This window comes from Centruroides sculpturatus, unplaced genomic scaffold (genome assembly GCF_000671375.1).
Source record: "Centruroides sculpturatus isolate CEXI.00-Female unplaced genomic scaffold, Cexi_2.0 scaffold44, whole genome shotgun sequence".
NCBI classification, from domain to species: Eukaryota; Metazoa; Arthropoda; class Arachnida; order Scorpiones; family Buthidae; genus Centruroides; species Centruroides sculpturatus.
This window is the reverse complement of record NW_019384307.1, coordinates 1,041,395-1,065,057: the sequence shown is the minus strand read 5'-3', so window position 1 is coordinate 1,065,057 and position 23,663 is coordinate 1,041,395. Positions and strand designations below refer to the sequence as shown.

Below are 23,663 nucleotides of genomic sequence, written 5' to 3'. Positions count from 1 at the left end.
GACAAGATAATTAACCTTAAATATCGTTAAGTATTAAATCAATTATANTCATCCCAGCATTCAAATTAAGTACATTTGCATGTTCCGCGATATAAAAATGTTCTACAATTTTTCCTTCTAAATTATTTTCTATTTTATACAATATGTTTGTATTTTTTCTATTTATATTACAATTAAATTCTCTACGATGTAAAAACCATGCTGTTCCCAGCATGCATCTACAATCATCCCAGCATTCAAATTAAGTACATTTGCATGTTCCGCGATATAAAAATGTTCTACTCTTTTTCCTTCTAAATTATTTTACTCTCACTTCTTTCTTTCTCCAATCTTCCGTGTATCATGCCCTTATAATATATTCTTCTATGCCTTATTATAAATAAGGAATATATTGTAAAAGGTATTGAAGAATGTAAAGGGATAAGAAGAATATATTGTAAGGCATCGGCATGTAATTGATCGGCGCTCTTGTTGGAGTGCCGATCAGGAGTTGATTCGTAGTTTGAAGCTTCTTGCATAATGTTTTATGCCCCTTTTTATAGTCTTTGTTGTAAGGAATATGATGCTCGATCTACTACTTAATCTGTATTTCCATAGGCGTTAAAACTGATCCAGACTTAAAAACTCATCTATAAACTCTATCAAATCTGAGCTTTGTAAGGGGTCCCTTTAAGAAATTTTCATATACACAGTGAAGCGTCAAAAATCCGGATTAATTGAGGCCGGATTTTCAAGTAAACACGTGTAAATTAGCGTTGTAAGTACTGTAAATAAAGTTTAGGTGTTCTAAAGATCAAGCCGGTATTTCACAAGAATGTAAGAATAAGTAGAAAAATTCAAAATATAATATACAGAATCGCTATATTTAAACAAAATAATACAATATTTATCAATGCAATCTGTTGATCTTTATCTATTGCAGCTCATTTAAGTCAAGCTCATCTATTGAATCTCTTTATTGCTCTACCTATCGATCTTTTTCTACTTGTAGCTCATCGATCGATCATCGATTACTTTGAACTCGTTCAACTGAAACTATGCTATAAATTTCACCACTGAAACATTGAGCTTCAATAGAAGACAGTCTGTAGATGATCGCCAGTTGATCCCGAAGATTCAGACTAAATACAACACTGTTGATAATTCCGTTTTATATGAATTCCATGTTGTACGAGTCACTTAGATTTTACAAATACGCGAGCCATTCACAGCCCGGCTCACGTATTTGTAAGATCTAAGTGACTCGTACAACATGGTATTCATATAAAACGGAAAAATCAACAGTGTTATAAGGGACTGTACATTGATATTCAAAATATTTATTGTTTATTTATTGGTGGGTTACAGCTTATTATAAACTCATTTATAACTTAGTCATTCTGAAATGTTTATGGATGATGTATGCACTTTTATGGTCATTGGCATAGGCTAAAGCGAGAAGTTTTGCTATTGTTTTGTGTCTTTCGTAGTTCAAAACTACTTTAAAGTGCTACAAAGCATCTTAAAAAGCTTATTTTTCTACAGAATTCAAGAAAACTGTTATGAAATATATATATTTTAAAATTAGATTTTGAAGGCCCACAAAATTAGGCTTAGTTGCTCTATATAAACATCCATTTGTCTCTCGAAATTGTATCTCATCTGAGGCTTTAAATCTATTACAACTGCTGTAAAGTTGCTTATAAAACCGAATTTTCTATACAATTTAGTAATAAAGTGTTTTAATATGCATTTTTTAAAATTATTGCGATGCGCGGCTAAGTTTAACTAGGCCTAACTGTTTAATGTTTAAGTATGCGGAAGACATTTTGAGTCAAAAAATTGTATTGTTTTTTCCTTTTTAAATCTCGTTTAAGACTTAAAAATTAATTAGAAACAGTTTAAATGAGAATATTAACCACAAATTTATTTTTTTGATGATACGTACACGCTTAATTTCCCATAAACTTTGAGAACAGTGCGCCATTTTTATAAGTTCTGTTAGTAAATAAATAATAAAAAAATGGCTAATTTATAAGGAAAAATATGTGGATTATGGTTAAAAAAGTTCGGAAATTATTTTTTCTTTGTATAATTATCGAATTTATGGAAAAAAATAGGTCTAATGTGAATTACATGTCTAGAGGAAGTTTGGTCAGATCGATAAAAGAATTCTGCCAAGAATAAATGCGCTTTTGCAGGTTGTTTATGGAGAAAAGTTTTCCATTTTTTAATCGAAATTAGTCATAAATGATATAAGAGCATTAAAATAAATTAAAAAACAAAATTCAGCGACCATTGGAAGTCACGTGACTACAGGTGACTTCCTATTTCAAGCGTAGAAGACTCGAAAATCCCTCTCAAAAAGTGAAAAAAAATATTAAAATACAGAAAATTTACGAATTTACACAATAAAATTCTTTTATTTAGTTATTAAATCAATTAAATTACGTCACTTAAAGCAGACGACGCTGCGAAATATAATACAGTAATATAAAGCCAGTCGAATATTTTACAAAATTCAAAATTAAATTTAAAAAAAAAATTCTCCACTAAGCTTAGATTTTTATTAATTTTTAAAAAATTAAAAATAAAAGAAAAAACTTTTCTCTCTCTCTTTCGTTTTTTTTTTTTTTTATTTTTTATTTTAGTTTTGTATTTAGGTTGGAGAGGTCAACGTCACGGCGGATGACGTCACCGTGCTTTTGCTCGACGTCACGTCTACCCGTCGAGCATTGGGAGCCTATGTCCGCCATAGTAGTTGTGGTGCGTCGTATGCGAAGCTCGGCAAAGAGTGTTAATTCTCCTCATGCCGAACACTCTTCACGACATTAAGGATAAATTATTGAGTGCATTAGATCCAGACTACAATGTAAGTTAAAGGAGCGAGTAATACGTAGTAAATCAATTAAAATAACCGAACCCCATTTTTGTGTGGCAGACGATTAAACAACCCAATGGTTAGGCTTAAGTGACAAATTTAAAAATCGTTGTTTTCGATTAGAATTGCCGTTTATACGTTAAATAAGACTTCGATTAAATGTTATAAACGTCGACGGGGACGTAATTTATTAAAAGGATCGTCGTATTTTAACGTATAATCGTAATATTACGGGTCGGTAGACGTCACAGAATGCCATGCTTAGTTACCAAAATCGTCTGGCTCGCAATGCCGACGCTTTATGGAATGATCTGATATTAAAATGTGTATGCTAGTGGCATAATGTGGTACGTCACACCGTCCCTTAAAACGTGCTTAGAATAAAGATTACACGAACACAAAAACAGTTAAACCGAGTTTAATATGTGTAAGACGATCGGTTTATTTTTAATTCCATGCTATTTTCTGTTTAATTTTACTAATTAAAGGGTGTCGAATTCGTTTTTACAATTCTTCCATTCGAATTTGGGTTTAAACCGTTCCGTTTTTAATTATTAATTTAAGGTGTGTATTTTGCTTCGTATTATGCACCGGTGCTCGATTTTGTTATGGTGGCTTCGGAGCCGTAGGACATATCTGATGATTTGTTCGAAAACGGATGAAATACATACATGCATGCATACATACGAGAGACGTCGGCTGTATGCGAAGTGTTTAGCCGGCAGAAAAGAGGGGAAGAAGGAGGGGGAGGTGATAGACGGTAGAGAAAGGTATGATCCCTGCGAACGGCGTAACTAAGACTACGGTACCCTCTATGTATGATGTTGGTGTGCAGTTTTTAGGTTGCAAGGCCGTAGTCCTCTGAAGGGTCTAAAAGAAAACCTGAGTGTAGTGAACACGAATACAACAGTTTTGATTGGAGTGGTGATGTGTTCTGCTTTACCTTACATAACAGGGCTTAATTTTGTTTAATGATTCATTTCTCATTATTAGAGTGTGGGTTGATTTATAAAGGTAGAATTACAGATGTACTTATTAATACTTTATTGGTATGAAAATTCCACTAATTTCATCAAATTTTGCTTGAAGTGATAGATACTGCTTTAGCTTATACAATATTTTGTTATGGGATGCATTTATTTCATTTGTTATACTTTGCTAGATGATATGTACTGATAATTTATGGTAGTGATGTAATTGAAATTGGGCTTCTTTTTTTTTTTTATTGAATTGCAGGTTGATATTCAGTTTATACATCTTACACTGCATTCTTTATCTTGTAATGGATCCATTTACTGAATTTGAAGAATTCTTGTAAATAAAATTATTTTGTAACTTTTGTACTCGAATAATTGGAATTCCTAAATTAAAAATAATTTGATAGTATTATTGATATTGAAATAGTAGTTAAATTTTAAAATTTGTATTAATTAAAATTATGATGAAAGACTTAATTTTAATTTTATAAATATATAGTAATTTATTTTTTATTTAGAAAATGTATACATATTAATATTGTATATAAATTCCATTTATTGAGTGTTATTAATGTGTTCATAAGTGTTAAATTTCTATTTCATTTTTCACCTTTGATTTCTTGTTGAATGAATAATTGCCAAAAATTGTGCTTTCGTCCATTTTCTGCTAGTTATATATATTTTATTTCATCAGGCCATTTCCTTTTAGGTCATTTTTTGCTTCCTTTTATCTTTTGATGATCTTGTTGTCTCTTCTCTTTTGTATTGTATATCCTATTTAGCTATATTTTATATTTATATATGTATTATGTGGCCTTGTATTTTAAAACGGTAATTTATTTTTATCTTCAATACAGATTCATAATATTTTCGGATAAAGTGATACTTTACATTAATAATTTTATTATATTAAACTCTGTGATTGGTTTGCATGAGAGCAAAGTTTTATTTTTTAATTTTGACTATTACAAGAATATAACTTTATTTTTTTTTATAGTTACTCTATTAATTGGGTAGGTATTTTGGTGAATTTCTGCCTAATTCCTTCATGATCAATTTATATATATATATATAAAGATATTGTTACCTCAGCTGAAGTTGACAGTAATGAAACAAATATTTTATTCTTTTTCATTGATCCAAAATTATAGATTTATTGTGTTTGAAAGGCTTATTCTTATAACAGAGATTTTTCAATTAAATTTCTCTGTTAAAACCACTTATTGATTTTCTGACTGTTATAAAAATTAACATCCTTTACACCTTACATTGCTATGGTCATTGTCAATTTTTTTTTGCATATAACTTTGTTTCATATATATCCTTATGTATTAAATTTTAAGAATTGAATTTCAGATTGATTACACCTCCATATTTTATAAGTTTGATGACGTGAAAAGCTGACTTATTTCAGTTCTCACTTATAACTTTTGATAGGGATAAATAGAACAAGGAAAAAGTTACTTTGATATATGCTGCATGCTACGTTCAGAAATTCCAAAGTAGTTCTTTCCAATAATGTTAAATAAATGCTTTTGTTAAAATTAACTGAATTTTAACAAAAGGAAAATTTGCTCCTGGAAAATTTTCTGTAGACATCTATGAATGGGACGTGCTGAGGATTAGTTAAATTAATATAGTGTTTGACTCTATAAAAAGAGAGTTAATTATGGATGTTTTCAGTTTGAATTTTATTCTAGGACCTGTTGCTTTTGATTCATATCCTTAGCTATTTATTATAAGTCTGCTCCTTCAATGTTTAGTTGCTAGTACTAATGCTTAATTTGTAATCTGTTGTAGTTTCATTGTTGTCTTTCATAATTATGTAAAATGAGTTTGAAGCTTCCTGTTGTGTTACCCAAACATAAATTTCTGCAGTTTTTGTTAAAAATTCATTTCAGTGTCTTCATAAAATTAGTAAGCATTTAAACTATTAAATTAAAATATAATAATGAATCTCTAAGCTGCAGAGTTCATGTGTTTCTGAATTTATGCACTTACGAGATTACACTTACTAGTTGCATTACAAGCTGCTTTGTTTTTCAATTATTACATTCTGTTTTAAGAACAATCATTTGTGCCACACACTTTATCATAAGTTCCTTACAATTTTGATACAATTTGTATAAGGAAGTCTAACATTGAGAAATTCTAAAATATTCAGTAGAAATTTAAACTGTATATATTGTTTTTTTAAATAAACTGCAAGTGTTGATGTTCAGACACTCCAGAAACCTTTGTAAGCAGCAAAAACCAATTTATTTATGAATTTTCTTAAAAATGACCAAAAATGTATGTAACTAAATTGTTTTTGCTGCTTACAAAAATTTCTTGAGTGTTTAAATAATAAATAAACTGAAATACTGTTTTTAAAATATTCCTGTGAAGAATTGCTGTATTGCAAAATTAGATATTTCCTTAGTAATGAAGAAATGATAATTAAAATATCACCAATGAATTTTCTGTTAGCTGTATTAAGAATGAAAAATTTTTGAATAATTTCATACTGGATCAGCATTAAAAATTGGCATACTATAGTAGCAATTTGAAACATTTTTGGTAACGAATCTCAAATAAATTATTAATTTTACATATATATCAACCTTGCAAAGAGAGTGGTGTTAACCTTGAATTTTCTGAATGATTGTAAAATTTATTCATTTTGAACAGTATAGTTTAGAGCAGTGATGAGCAACCTTTTCTGGATGTAGACCACAGGTGAACATAGGCTTCTGATAGGCCATATGCAATATTTTTTAGTTTCAGTCTTTGAATCTGCTGAGTATGAACTTACTGTATAATTGTCAGTACACTATGTAGTGAAATAATACATTCTGATGGTATGCAAATTAATATGTAGTTTATTCTCATCTTTTTACTGGTCAAGTTTATGTTCTTCATTGTGAATATCAGCTGGAGTAATAGGGTTGCATAATGGCATAAGGCAGAAAAAAGACGAGAAAAAATTGCATGCCAAAACCATTCAGGAGTGTATATTAGGACCTTATTCGCTGCTTGTGGCCTAGAGGCAATGGTTGCTCGTGACTGGTTTACAGTTATATTGGAATCTATATTGCCATAGAAAGTTGATGTAATTTGTTCATTTCTGTACTGTAAATATTTGTCAAATGGTACTTTTCTATATTAATTTAATAACTGCCATTCATTTACACATTTACAGTCATTGTGCATGGCACAATATGAATATTACAAATGTGAAATAGATATTGTGTTTGCCATATTTTCAGATGGAAAATCTGAATGTTTTATTTATTTTAAAGCAGAAAATAAGCTAAGATTTTGAGTTTAATACATGATACAGAAATAAACTCCTTTTATTATAACTTTTATTATGTTAATAGTAATTTATTTATAGATCATGTTCAAAATAAGAATCTCTTTTAGCTGCACACTTCTACCAATGTTCATACCACTTACTAATTATCTTGTAGCCCATTCTGTGTTATTTCCAAGTATGATGCAGTACTTTTTGGCACTTTTCAAAGAAATTTCTGATACCCGTGTTTGTTTGCAACATAGATTCATTAACAAGGAGCCTTACCTGCATAGACATTCTTGGTTGTCTTTTCGATACAATAAGACAAAAATAGTTTTATCTCTTGGGAATAAAAAACTGGGTTTTTAATCACGACAATAACTTGGTATATTGCACTCTCCTAATTAGTGAATGGCAAAACACAGGATACATGTACCTCTATAACTTCCATTATTCACCAGACTTTCTTGTCTTCACAAAATGAAAGTTCTACTGAAGGGTTGCTAATTTAAATTAGCTGGAGAAGAGATAAATACTGTGATGATTTGGCAGTTGCACTTGAGGTAACAGAACGGGCCATAAGACTGTTTAGTAAGGTACAAACATTGGCAGGTATTGCTGCAGAAGGTGATTATTTTAAAGATGCTCTTCTGTAAATACTTGTAGTATTAATAAGTTATATTAAGTTCAGTTTATTTTTAATCCTGCCATACAGTAAAACTTTGTTTTGTTTCTCTGAATTTATCAAAAAAGGTTATTTTATTTTTAATAAATTATTAGGGTCAATTGTAATGTAGTGATATATTTGTAAGATTATAAATATCCATTATTTAACTTTTTACATTTGTATCATGCTAATACCACAATCATTCTGTAATGCTTAACAGTAAATTAGAATTATTTATAATTATTAAATCTTTATTCAGTTTTGTTTTTTTATATTTTTGTTATAATACTTTATTTTTAGTTGTTATTTTGATTTATATAATGTCCAATTACATTTTGTAATTGGATATTGTTAATGATATAAACACAGTTAAAGTATAAAGTACTACTGTAATGGAATTAAAATGGTTAAAACATGTTCAGAACATAGTTTCTTTATTTTTCTTCCTAAAATTTATATCTTCTGTTAGATTTGATGCATTTAAAATTGATTTTAGAATATTAGGACATTATTTATGGTGAATTAGTTTGTAATGTTTACTTTTTTGTGTGTCCACAGATGGTTCATGATTTATAATATCCTTTAAATTTTACTTCTGTACTACCTGTGATTTGCTCTAAAAACATTTTTTTGAACTTGTTCTTGGTAAGCATTGTAAACACATGGATGATATATGTCAAGACCAATAGGAAATAGGAATACAGCAGTATCTAGTATTAAAGAAAATTATGACAAAAAGTTGGTACACAGTTTATTTAAAGCAAATTTAGTGATGCAACCAGCAAAGCTCGGGCTGTTTCCAGTTATTGAGCACTTTGCTTACTTTACTAGTGATAAATTTTGCTTATCAGCTGGATGACTTTGAAATGCCACCTATAGTTGATAGTTACGAGGTATTTAAGAGTTGATAAATTAAATATACTGACAGTACATAATCTTCGTACCTAGTTTTCACCTTCAGTTTGAATTAAACAACATAAACAAATCTTTCATTTAATTAGTAAGTTAATTCATTATGAAATATAATAATGTATCTTAGAATAAACAAATAATTTACTTTCTTGGGATATTTGTCTCTCTTAATATCATATGGATTTTTAACTGGATGCTGTCAGACTGAATGCTACAAAATAGTGAGTGAAGTCTGCAATGACATCATTTCCATTCGTATTGACCAATTAGATGATCTGCTTACTTTGCAGACGAGCAATCAAAATTACTCTGTTTTTATGATATCCCTTTCCATTTCATTATTCATCATGTTTATGTATATGTGTGTGCATGAAATGACATCACTTGCTGTAGTAATGTGTAAACCAGTAAGTAAAATGTACCTAGTTTCTTGAAGATTGTTGCTTTTTATAAATTATTATGAGTATGTTACAACTTTTGTATACAGTGAGTGAAAAGTGGAAGAAAATAGCTGAGATCGAAGAAAATGGAAATAGGACTGTTGTAAGTATGATGTCAGCAAGAATTTTGTGCAAAAAACAAAAGAAGCAGTTTCTACAAATAGAAGAGAAACTTTTCAAATACATCAATAAGTAGAAGGAGTATGACTTTTTGATTTTAACTAAAATGTGTCAACTGAAAGTTGTAGGAATCATAAAAGAAGTTTTCATTGAATATTTCAAGGCTAGATGGAGGGGTTTAATGCACTGTTTAAAAGAAATTCATTATCCATGCACAGACAAACAACTACTATGCAGGGATGATGTGTACAAAGAGTAAGTGTACTTTGTCTTAAATTGAGGATCAAATACCCATGCATTTTGAAATGCTTCAAGATATTACAATCAACAAAAAAAAAAATGAAAGATGGAAAAAAATGTTGTAGGAATGAGTGACTGTAAGAAACAGGTGCACTGTGATGCTGTATATTGTGGTGAACAGTAGAAAATTACCATATGTTGTTTTCAAATGTAAAATTATGCCAAAAATTAAAATATCCAGAATAGTTATTGAAGCCCAAGAGAAGTGTTGCATGGACAATTCTCTAATTCTGGATTTGATTTTGCAAATGTGGGAAAATTGATATGGAGTAATGTAGATGCAAACAGCATATGCCGGTTCTCGATAGTTTTTTTATAAATAAGCCATTCAACACTGTTGTGAATGATCAATTCACTCAGTAGATAGTGAACATTTGTGCACATCTTTGGGAAAGATAAAGCAGCCAGAGACTGAGATGATCTGCCAGGAATTTTATCAAAGTGGATCGTGAAAAGCTTTCAGAAGTACAGCATTTCAACTGTACTCAGATAACATACATGCAGACCTTGATTCATATATGAGTTACAATGAAGACAAGAAGACAATTAGTCATTCATGAGTACCACATTCACTCTCAATGCTGCAGCTTCCTTACTATATTGCAGACAGCTATAGTGTGTTAATGCTATAAATTTGTGAAATTTCATTTAATATGTAATAAATTAAATTGGCAGAGTTTCTTTCTATACCATGTCAAAAAATTGATGCATGGATTACTCGAGGATGTGGATTGTTTAAATAAATACAGTAAATGACTTTTTACACTTAACTTCAGATATCATTTGTATCACCAAAAGAAATATTGCTCCAAAAGTGGTATACAATGGTAAATTTCTGTATATATGACTACACAAAGATAAATCCTGAATATAAAAATGTAGTCCAGCTAACTAGCATTGTATTTTACTGTGATAATTTGTCATTAGTGGAGCATAGTTGCTGAAACAAAAGATACAAATGTGCTGGTAGTGGTACACAACTTTGCAAACAAGTTAATATTTCTGGATTTTTATATTCCTCCTCAGAGAGTATAAATAACTACGAAATTACTATAGACAAAAATAATATTAACAAGAACCTTAGCATCGACATCCATAAAAACTGGCTTCAATTATTAAAATAAAATAGAATGTTTATACAGTCGCAGGCGAGGCTGTGTGCAACACTCGGAGAAGGGTAATGTTACAAATTACGAGGCATGCGGGGGAGTCCGTCAAGTCGGGAAAAGAGGGGAGGGGAAGGGAGCGGGAAGTACGGACACACAAGTCACAACTATCGACGTAACAGACTGAAGAGGGGCGAAAGCCCGAAACGCGTTTCTGTAAGAAGTAAATGTAGGTGATGGAATTATTTGCCAAGTGTCTATAAATGCACCAAGTCGTGACATAGAATCAGAAGAAACAAGAAAAAGAAGACACGGTTTCGACAAATAACTAAAAGTATAAATAAATTCAAAATGAAATTTAAAGCATTCTAGAATGTTAGTTATTTGGGCTTAACATTCTTGAATGCTTTTAAATCAGTATAGATGATAGATTCTATACTGAATATGCCAGTGTATAAGTCAACTTTAAGAGCTTCAGCTCAACCTTGGGTTTACACCTATATCTGTTGTTTTAGTCAACCCTAAACATTTGTTAGTCTAAAACTGAAATGTGGATAAGGTATATAATAACATATGGTAAAAGTGTGTAGTAAGGTCAGACCATTAATTCCTCAACTGTAATATCTTGATACACCCCATATGTGCGTGCGCACACACACACACACACACACAGTAGAGCTTGTTTATCTTGACATTGGCAGGACTGAATTATTTATATTGACATAAACAGTTGTTGACATAACATAACTGTTCTATTTTTGACATCCTTGTTTTTTGTTTCTTTTCAGTTGTATTTCGGACAATATCAATATGGCCAAGAATATGTTCAATGCCATTTTACAAGACATTTAAAAAATTTTAAAGGCATTTAAAGCCTTCTAGTGCTATGTCAATAACTAATACATTGAACTGAAATTGATTTGTATTTCCAATATTGGTATTTAGTATTTATCTAGGATATTAATATTGATATTTTGATATATTTGTATATTGATATGTGATATTGATGTACTGAAATATTAATTTACTGAAGGAATTTTGATATCTATCAAAACTTAGGTTTAGCATGGCCCAATAGGTTGGCCCAACACACACAACCTAAAGATTACACAGAAACACAGCTCAGTTCTATAACAATTGAACTTTATTTTCTGAATACTACAGTATGCAGTGCGATTAACTGCTCATAAAGGGACACTGCCACAATAGCAAATATAAGATTATAGTAGGAAATCTTAACTGTTGCTGTTCTCAGAGCCTTTAAAGCAGAAATAAAGATTTAAATTAGTTATGCATATAATAGAAAAGGCTACCTTGCAATGATAGCTACCATCAAATGCCTGGCTATATTGGTGCCTTAATTCTGAAGAAAAGAAAAATAAATTTAAATAAAGAAGTAACATACAATTTCAGCTATCAACAGTACACACCACTTCAAATATTTATCTATTTTATAGCAACAACAGCTATTTTCAAATGTGTTTTTCCAAGATCAGAAACCAAATCATGCATCAGATTAACCATATCCAAGCTTGTTTAAGCAATTGCATGACATCTGTGATGCTTGCCAGCTTTGAGACAACAGATTTTTTTCCTTGTGAGTGGTTTGCAATAGCAAAATTTGAAATCACAGATAATTCCTTGATTTGTAGGTTGAGTTAAAGTCAAGTTGGAAGAAAAATCAGTCTGGTTGCTTAAGAGAGTTGACAGTAATTATGGCTACTTATGACCTTGAGTCATTAATTGACTATCACAATCAACTGGTACAGCCATGATATGGTCTTTCTGTTTGCTTTGTAAATCAGAGGAAGTTTCTTCATATTCTTAATACATTAACTGTTTGAATTTTCCAATAACAAGTTACATTGACCTTATCACTTTGTCTAGTTTTAATATAACTCTTTCTAACCTGTATCTATAGGGGTTCGAAAACGTTAGTTTTGGTTCGTTTTGGATCGTTAAGAGTTAGTAGATGCACTGGTAACAGGTTAGAAAGAGTTATATTACTATTCTCCGGTGTTGTGGTAAAGATGTGTTGTCTAGTTTTATAGCCATTAAAAGAGTTGCACAGTCTTTTGGTTGCTTTCCTCCAATTGCGGCTTCTTCTTTATGCAAGTAGGATTAATAGGCAAATAATTTGCAATTGTATGATAAAATGCATTAAAAATATACAGTATAACCACTAATTATGTGAAATGTATACCAGTTCTACCTTATATAACTGAAAACTCACATAAAACAGATAGCCACAACCATTTCTGATTAAAAATTATGAATGTAAGAGATTTATATCGTAGCCTTTGAAAAGGCTACAATATAAATCTCTTACATTAGCTTCTTTTTATATTTTATTGAATTTATAAGAATAACAATTTTTAAATCATCTGGGATGTGCCCATAGTGGTTGGAAATGGATGGCAGAATCACCACTTGTATCTTTTATTCATACACAAACAAAAATGAGAGAGAGAGAAACAAAAACTTGCAAAAAATCTGAAGAAAAAAGACATAAAATCCTATAATCCATGTGTTACAACAATGATAAGACTAAAAGAGAATAATTGGCAGATGATTTGCATTGCACGTTTCTTGTTTCGTCTAGAACCTGGATGAGATTTCTAATGTACCAAAAGTTGATTAATGATAGTCAATGGAAAATTTAAAAATAAGTGACTTGTAAGAAAGTAAATTTTAAAATGTAAAATAGAACAATACTGTAACAGATGTGCACTGGTTAAAAATTATCGGCAGGACATACTGGCTTGACATAATATAAGCATCAACACTTTCAATTCGAAAAATATTGTATTTTTAAAGCAATAAACTATAAAATAATAATAATGTACTGTACAAGCAGATCACTACTATTATATAGCAATGTTAGATGATGATTTTAGTTTTAAAATTGAACATAATGTTTGACTTTGTGTATGACTTTCTTGCCAAAGCAATCATAATGTATATAATGTTGTAAAAATTAAAATAGTTTTTAACTCTAACATTGGCTTGATTACAAGGGAAAGAATTTGGACTTTATAATAGATGATAAAATATGCATTATACATGGGGAGACCCAAAAATAACTGGATTTTTTGTATAAAAACTTTATTTATTAACTTTTTTACAAAATTCCTTCAGTCACCTTCAAAGTACTTTCCATTAGATGTGATGCACTTGTCAAGTCTTTTTCCCCACTGTTTGAAGCATCTCTGGAACTCTTCAACCTTGATATCGTCCAGTGCCCTTAGCGAAGCTGTTTTTATCGCCTCCACATCATCAAAACGCTTCCCTTTTAGATTTTTCTTCATTCTCGGAAACCGAAAAAAGTCGCATGGTGCTGGGTCTAGTGAATATGGAGGTTGGGGAACGACAGGCCATCCCCAAGAGGCCAAATACTGAGTCACTCGTAATGCTGTGTGTGTGGGGGTGTTGTTGTGATGAAGGAACCAGTCACCTGATCGCCAAAGTTCTGGGCATTTCCTTCGCACATCCTCTCGCAGATGTCTTAACACTTTTTTGGCGGATTTTTTCATCGTTTTCATCGTTTCGAGATGTTGAAGGACACCCAGAACTTTGCAGGTGGAAGAAAATAACAGTAAGAGAAACACAACACTACACTCCAACGTAAACCTACAAACTGACGCCATTTGCAAAGCTGTTTCGTGAAGGTCTCTACTAATTCCATGTAACGGGAGAATTCTCTACTACTACTACAAATGGCGTGCTCTCAGTTCGGTTTTTTTGGGTCCCCCTCGTGTATTTAGAAGGCTGACCATTGGTGGTGTACATCAACAAATTGGTGTAATTTAATTTTCAACAGTGCCCCACATGTCTGCATTGAATGGAATCAGATGTGCCACCAGTATTATAGTTCTGCACAGGAATGTTTATCTCAAATAACTATAAATGCAAAAGTAATCATGAAAAAAAGCTGTATTAAGGTGTGACAATCAAGCTGCACTATAGTAATCATGAAAGTATGTAACTGCTTTCAAAGTATATGTGAATTATCACAAATTTTTAAATAAAAGTATGCTGTGAGTACAAGTATCCCTTCTATAACACAGTTTAGCTCTAATATGGTTTGAAACTTGGGGATATCTCTGTACGACACGACTTTCAGTTTTGCTCTAACATGGTTTTGGAAATCCTCCCTACAAATTTCACAATTTTTAAATATAAACTTCGTTATTCAATATTTTTTTTATTCAAGTAAGCATATGTGTTGTCATAAATTTGCCCATGGATTTTACAATATTGAAATTTTTAAATTATTCTATGCTTTTTGTCAGGTTTACTTTAATGAAAACTGACAGAACAAGAAAGAAAAAAAACATGCATTCACTTTCCTATCAATCAAGTGTCATTGTCATTGCTTTCAGACTTAAGACTGTCACTGTTTTCTTTTTTATAGATTAACTTTTGTATTTAGTGAAGTTTATTTAAACATTTTTAGATAAGTGCTATTAAATTCTTTTAAACTGTAGGTAAGCAATCATTCGTAAAATGACAAAATATGGCGGTATCTCAGTACTTGAACAACTCGGTCTTTGAACACAAATTCTGGAAAAAAGTTGCTTGGTCCTCGACTGAACAAATGCAACTCTCTAGAACAAATTTTCAAACAAATGAAAAAGAATAGTATACTTTTTCTAACTTCTGGAACCTAACCCTATGTTTTGCATTAGTCTTTTGTTTTGTATAGCACAGATTCGCATAACACAGTACTTTTTTATTACGTAACTATCATGTTATATGATGGATACCCGTATTTGAAATCTCAGTCTTCAAAGCAAGAGGGTAACATTTCTGGTTTACTGGCATGCGATCTTACACTGTATGATTGACAGAATATAGATCATGTATCATAAATGAAACTGATTATTATTGGCTCTGTGCATAGTTGCCATATAGCTGGTCAATTATCCCCAAATTATCTGCAAAATTTTCCAAAAAATTTCTTGGGTAGTCACTTGCTACTCAGAAATTTTTTCGCACATCCCTGCATTGTATATCAATAGTTTTAAGAATAAAAATATGTATTATTGCAGTTCTATTTTAATATGAATGGTTTGTTTCACATTGAAGTTAAATAGTGAAAGATGACAAAAACAAATCATTTTGTAATGACAATGTTATTGTTTATAAATTTTTTTATGAATCACAGCATAAGAAAAAATAATTCATTTTTCTTATCAGTTTATTGTTGATAGAGATTCAGTTTTCTTCATACTTTTGTGCAGAATATAGTTTATTAAATATTAAATTTTGATTTTAGAAATTGGTTTGTAAGAAATTTATAGTTGATAAGAAACTATATCCATTTAATATTGCCAACATAATTTTAAATGCTTGATAAGTATAAGATGAATTAGTTCAACAGTGTTTTAGAATGGTTCTCCAATGCCTTATAGTGTAAATCTGTTATTTTTTATCATTGGGTGAATTCAGTGAACAGCAGCCTCAGTGTTTTAGTGAAACAGCTGACTAAACTAATCTTACACAGTGCCACTCTCAGCCCTTTCTTGATGCAGTCTGCCATTGTTCTGCTGCATTAAGGTGCTTCAGTACATCATATTGTTCTGTTCATTGTGTTTAAAAGTGAATGAATATATACATTTAAAATTCAACTAACAAATCTTTACTATAATCATAAGTGTGGAAGAACAAAAGAGAATTACAACTACAGAAATATATTGTATAAAAGTTTAATGTCATTCTTCTTTGTTCTGAATCACTAGAACCAAATACATCTAGCCAATCGTACAGCACTACATTATAGTGCTGAGCTAAAGCACTATGTACATTTTATTAGCTGAAAGCCTTCATTACTACATTTTATAAAATTTGATAGGATATACAATATTACATTTATTACATTTTAAAAGTTTTAAATTTAGCCTACGTTTTCAGTGACCTAATTTCAGTTGTGATTAGACCAGAGGTACACAACACATGCCCGTGAGCTTCAAGTGTTCTGTTATGTAATTTTTATAGAATTATTTTTATTAATAGGTTACCATGTTTTTAAAATCATATATAACATTGGTTATAATAGTTTTGAATTATTGGATTTGCATGCATACATTTTAATGTCCATATAAATACATTTTAGCTTTATTATTATGACATGTTGAAAACAAAACCAATGTATAGTATTACATAGACATTATGTTTAAATTATATTGACTTTATGTAATTGCCCATCAGTGGCCAAGTGGTTCTGTTCCCTGAACACTGGGAGTTTGGTCATGGGTTTGTGCCTCACCAGGATGGGCTGGTTGAGGGTATGTTCGTAAAGTCAAACGAGTTAAACACGTTAGTAACGAATCGTTTGAATAGTAGTAGTCTTGTTCAGTGCGCATCCTCTGCGGTGATGACGTTTCGAACTAAACTCTAACGAAGTTTATGAAGGAAAGAGTTAGTTTACTTTGTTAAGAAAATGGCACCCGACGATATTGATGTTTCTAAATCTACTCGAGTGTTTAAATTGTGAATTAAAAGATGAAATGATTGGAGTAACTGTTCACCTGAAGCAATCTAAGAAAAATATTTTGGATAAGGTTGTACTAGCAACATTTGTATCTTCAATTTTAGAAATAGCCATTTAGTTCTAAACGAATTGTTCGAAAAGTCTAACGAAATAAGAATAACGATGACATCATTCTCGTTTAACTCGTTCGACTTTACGAACGTACCCTGAGTTTCTCTGTGTCTAATGCCTGAATACGGGCCAGTTACCCTTAAAAAAACCGCCCAAAAGGCATCCCTAGGAAGATCACCCAAGTGTTGCATTGCCATAACTTTATGAAACATATTACAATATAACTCAGATAGCAATTTGTTTTAGAAAGATAACTACAATTTATAGCTACAATTTATTTTGTGTTATTTATATGTGTCAATTCCGCGCGACACGTCCGAACATGTAAGCTGAACAATAGTGTGAGGGAGTGAGTAATCAAGAATTGCATGGCGTTCAAACAAAAGATGAATCGACGAGATTTGAAAATTCCGTAACTCCGGGGTAGCGTAAGTTGTGGTATTACTGTATTTTAAATGCAGTTTATCAAGAAAGTTTTGTGTCAATATAGAAGAGTTTTTTACAGTTGGGTTCTGTAGCATTCCATCTGTGTATTTATGCACATTGTTTTTGTCTGTGTATTTCAGAGTTAATATAGAAGATGCTGGTCAACTGTAAATAAATTCTGGCATTGAAGTGGACCTGCTAACAAGGCCGAAAATGTTCCTCAATTTTAAATGTTTGCCGGAGTTTATTACAGCTGTCTTTGTGTCTTCTAGAGAGATTTTCCAGCTTATGAATTGCTTTTAGATATAATTAATAACATAATACCAGGTTTTGGTTTATTTAAATAAATATTATGTCAATAAAGGAAAAACTATTTCTTTGCAATAAAATTTTAAAAAAGTAGAAAAATAATATGTTAAATTTGTTTTACATTATATGACAGTTTTGTTTGTGATAGTTCATTACCTAATGCTAAATATAGACAAATAAGATAGATTAGAATAGATAAATATTTAAAAATAAAGAGGTTTCCTGCTGTGTGCGATGTGCATGTAAAGTAATTGTAAGTTTTTTTTCCTTGAGTTCTTGCTTATTGAATATACTTGGGATAGTTTGGATATAATTTATTAACAACGTTTGCTTGCTGGATTGTTATGTAATGTTTTATCTTAAATCTTCCAGTTTACTGAAATATTAGTAAATATCACAATAAATAATTGTTTCTTATATCATCACAATGCCAGGCTGCAATTTTTAATCATATTTTTAATTTACTTAATTTAAAATATATGCTCTCCATTTCAAATTAGTAGTAGCTTGCCCCTATACATCATATTTTTCTTTTAACAATACAGTCACGCTGGTCATCTATCTAACATTACGAAGAGGTAAGACATCAAAATTTATGTCAATTTGTACAGAATGACAGGATCTACAATATTATTTAGCAGGATAACTGATAAAAATACAATTTGTAAAGTTATAAGCTTACAAGTTTGTGGGTCAAAGAAAATTTTCATAATGTAAAAGAAATTGCAAAGGAAATGTGAACCGAGATGTATAACATTGAAAAGAAAAATTTTAAAGGAATCAGACAAGCCCAAAATGATTAATCTGAACATTGCAGGTTGTATAGATCGTAAGATAACCGAACGCGTCAACTTCAACACGAATATTTGGGGTGCGCTGCCGCCCAAACCGATAGATTTTGACTTGGAAAGTAGTAACCAGCAAGACTTTATTTGTTTACATCTTATCCTTCTAATAACAGAAATACAGATTCATGTTTTAAACAATAGCAATTGTGTCCTGTCCTGTACACAATTCTCCCAATTTTTTTGACCTGTGCGATGTTTGCTTAACTCATTGCTGTCAGTTGATGCCTTGAGGTGACACAAAAAAGTGTCAGTCAGCTTAATGATATATTGTACAGGACATTTTGGATTGTGTGACGGACCTCGCGCAATTCTTGTATTTTTATTTGTTATATTCTTTGCTGCTGGTGATTATTATCTCCACATATAGTATGTGGAGATAATAATCCTTCCAATGTTGACAGATTGATAATCTGTGATATGTTCTTTCTAACTGCAAACTTTTGTCTTTGGATGGCCCATGGAATTTCAGAAGTATACCAAAATATCATCATAGAGTTAAAGTCAGGTTTTCAAAAACATCAACGATGACATGCTTTTCTGCCAAAACTCCCCTGCTTCCACTATAAGTTTTGGAAAGAGATGGAAAGATATATATATATATATATAAGACCATAAATAAGTCCATGCTGGACCATAAATAGCATGCATTTAGTGATTTCTCCCTCTTGCAGAGTGCATGATTTCTTCTGTTTAAATTATTTTGAATTTCCTGCCTCCTTATTTTAAGAAAATTTGATTTTGCATCGCAAGTCTGTTTCTTATTTAAATAAAATTTATGAATTAAGTTAATGAATTGTGAATTTTTTTTATATGATGTAGCTAATTATGTAATTGATTTTAAATGAAGTTTTTCATTTTTTGTAAGTGAATAAAGTGTGTTTTAATAAAAAAAAAATTATATAATTGTGTACAAAATAGGCGTAAATAGACTTGTCTGAATATTACATAATGGAAAGGGGAAATGCAGACGTTAATAAGTCAAGGAATAATGTCATAATTTGTCATGGAAAGTCGGGGAATCACAAATGGAATTGCTTGTATGAATCCTGGATGTAAAAAAAAATTATTGTCTGATTCTTACCAAGAAAATCATGCAGTAACTGCTTAAGAAATTGCCAACAGATTAATAAGCATTGAATTAGGATTACATTACATTATAGATGTAGATTGAGAATTCAGTATTTTATTTGATATATTGTAATATTATACATATTACAATTCAACTCTAAACCTGTCCCATAAACCCACTTATTATTTACTATTGTTTATTTATTTGATATCAGCATATTGTGTAGTTTGTTTAGTGATAACTATGAAAATCTTCGAAATTCTGCAAAATGAAAAATTGTTCTTTTAATTTTCATTTTATAGAATTTCAAAGAAGCAAGTAAACAATAAATGGCAAATTGGGTGATTTTTGTCATTTATTATACAGTTGACCCCCCTATAAGATTGTTGATTTTTCCGTTTTATATGAATTCCATGTTGTACGAGTCACTTAGATTTTACAAATATGTGTGCCGGGCTGTGAACGGCTCACATATTTGTAAAATCTAAGTGACTCGTACAACATGTAATTCAGATAAAACGGAAAAATCAACAATCTTATAGGGGGGTCGACTGTAATGGGTGAATTCTGAGCCAGATTTATAATAATATATATGACAAGGATTGAGACTGTTGAATTATTTATCTGAATCTGTAATTTATTATAAAAACAATTAGAAAAAAATGTAGTAGTTCCAGAGTTTGAATGCTAAATTTGAGAGAAATTTGATCCAAAGTTTCGATGGTGCTGCTATGTTTGAACTACGTGAAAAATGTGCTTACAGCATAAAATGCTCTCTATTGTGTTCCTAAGTCATCTCTTGCTGTCACTGCAAAAGTATCTCTTGCGTTACACTTGTGTTTTCAGTGTTTTTTTTTACTTTATTTTTGGTTTGTTTCGTTATATGTACTGTATATAAAACCCCTATTTATTGACCATGGCATATAAGGAGTGTGGAGGCAATGAATCCTAAGAGGAAGGTTGTATCAATGACTGAGATGAAAAAGGCACTTGTTACGAAGCACAGAAGTTGTACACACGATGAATTTTGTGGCTGTGTTTAAGATGCTGAAGTCGATGGTGTGCGACCAATAAATGCAATTTTTATTTCATTATACAATATTTGTATTTTATTAGTTTTTGTCTTTTAATTTATTCTGGAGATTTAATGTAAATTATGTCTATTTCTTCTGTAAGTATATCAAAATGGGTATCATTTAGGGTCTGGAAACAGATTAATTTGCTTTCCATTATTTGTAATGAGGAAAATTGATTTGGACTTCGAACAGTTTGGAGTTTGAAAGACCTCCATAGCATTCATAGATTTGGAGTATGAGACACTACAGTATTTGCTTTTATAATGAATAGAAGTGAAGAGAGTAAAACAATTTGAACATTGTTCTTGTCAAGTTGTGATCTTTTTTAAGTCCAAGGAAGAATTTTCTTGCGGAACATTTTGTACAAGTGTTCTGCAACATAGAAAGAATTTGAATTAACACAAATGCTTAAATGAATACATTTCAAAAATTTATCTAAATTACTTTTATGTTTGCTAACAAACTTTATCATACACTTTCTTTGTAGCTTGTTTACATATTGGATTGCTAAAAACATTTCAAAAATATATAAATGTTGTTATAAACCGTAACAAAATTTAAATTGTTACGTTGAATAGTATTAAAGGTATAAAAAACCGGAACACAAATGAGACTGCCTAAATATTAAATCAGCAGACTTTAATTTAGTCTTTATCATGTTGAAAATAGAATTGAATTTGCAACCATTAGAAAATTATTCAAATATTCTGCCAAGATATTCTAGTACGACGTTAATTTGAATGTCAATGGGGCCAGTTAGATTTATTCAGAGTCAGTTTTAGGTGATGTCTTATGCTAAGAATTTGAACTTGCATAACACACCTAAACTTCAGCAGTAAAGTCAAATATTTATACTGTAGAACTAAAGATTCTGACACGTGGTATTCTATTTTTAGAAATTAAAACATTCTTTACGTGCATTGTTCAATTTGAAAATGGGGCTTAAGATCACCAAAACCATTCATTTTATAGTGTAAATATCTGATGTTACTGCTGGAGTTAGGGTGTATTATGTAAATTAAGTTTTTCTCCTGTTACAATAGTAATAGAATTTAAAGTACTAAGAATTTGATATAAATAAAATTCTGAATTTTTTTCACTGTTGTAGTTGTAATATTTAAATGTAGCTAAGTTTTTTATTGATTTGTATTGTTGTCTGATAGTCAAATGTTTCAGTTGATTACATTTAAATATGAAAAACAAAAGAATAATCGGTTTAGATACTTGAAATTTCACTTTTGTTTCTAATCTCTCAATTAGAGATAGTGGTTTGGTTTCTGATTGATAAATCGTATACCTAAACTATAGAATTTTAGGTTGTATATTTTATAAGTATAACAAACATCACAAAGCCTAATAAGTATATAGAAACACCACCAAACTATCGCCTAAATAAATTGGGCTATAATTCTGCTAATTTAAGTAATTAATACAAAGTAATTTGCTACTAGAGGTAGACGTTAGGTGCCATCTCTTAACTAAATTAATAATTATAATTTTAATAATTTATTAAATAATTTAGAACCATCTGGAAGAAAAGAACTGACTCGGGGCAGGGCTTGAACCAGCAGCCTCCGCTTACCATGCAGTGCACTTGCCAGTTGCACCACCCGGATCCTGAGCAGTCCTTCGCTTCCAGATGTATACAAATTTAAACACATCTGGAAAAAGGAAAAGATATTCAGTATGATAAAAAAAAAAAGACAGAGATAGGAAATAAATCACAATCAGAAAAATCGTTTTCCTTAATAATTGCAGTGAAAGTCAAATTGATTGATAGCAACTGTCATGAGTACACTGTAACAAGAAATTATTAACAAAGCAAAACATTGCAGAAAGGCACATAACAGGAGGCACTGATCATGCAATATCATGACTCAACATACCAGGATGGAACACGTTGTAAATCTTGATATAGATTTATGATATGTCCCATAAAATACTTGACCTTTTACTTTCCCAGCTGTTATATATAACAGTGGGAAAGTGCAGTTATTGGTAAAAATATGACCTCCAAGATTTTGAATTTTTAGATCTAGGATGCCTTAAAATGTGAAGAAATGCAAAAAAAAACCAGGGGTAATTTCTGTATGTATGTACGCATGGATGTGTGTGTGGGGGAGACACAATTTTGTTCACGCTGTTTGAAGCTTAATAACTCCTGTGCTTTTCGTCAAAAATTTCTGAAATTTTGCAGGGAGGTTTGTTTATTAGAGGGATCAATGCTGTTAAATTTTAGTGTTTAACGGTCAGGGTGGTGAGGAGATAATGGGGGTTGTATGTATCTTCAGTAGGGTCAGTCTTAATGACAATTTTATTCATTATTAGCATTTACAAGTTTTTTTACAAAACTCATCCCTGTCCTCAAAATGTAAGGTTTTTGTCATTTTATAACAGTTAAAAATATAAAAAGTCTTTAAATTAAAATATGATAACAGATGGCTCCACCAAAATTATAAATGTTGCTGGGAAAGTAAAGCTATTGCCATACTTTGCCATACTTTATGTATGACAGTTTTTATTTCGATAGCTTTGTAAGATATCATATGCAGAGATAACATTAAATTTTGTTTATTAAAGGTATTTAATATAAGCAATGTGCAATATCAATGTTAAATAATTAATAATGAATTTTTTTGCTTTTTATGCTGTCAGTGTTTTATTCAAAAATC

General features: G+C 30.7%; 1 protein-coding gene across 1 annotated transcript in view; it reads left to right on the top strand.

Moving 5' to 3' along the window:
• Positions 1 to 2,682: 2,682 nt before the first annotated feature.
• LOC111619685 (mediator of RNA polymerase II transcription subunit 26-like) overlaps positions 2,683 to 23,663 on the top strand; it is a 39,324-nt gene continuing 18,343 nt past the window's right edge. The window contains exon 1 of the mRNA XM_023361457.1: positions 2,683 to 2,851. Within this exon, the coding sequence (XP_023217225.1) occupies positions 2,789 to 2,851 (63 nt within the window). The 5' untranslated portion in view covers positions 2,683 to 2,788. The remainder of the gene's footprint in view (positions 2,852 to 23,663) is intronic.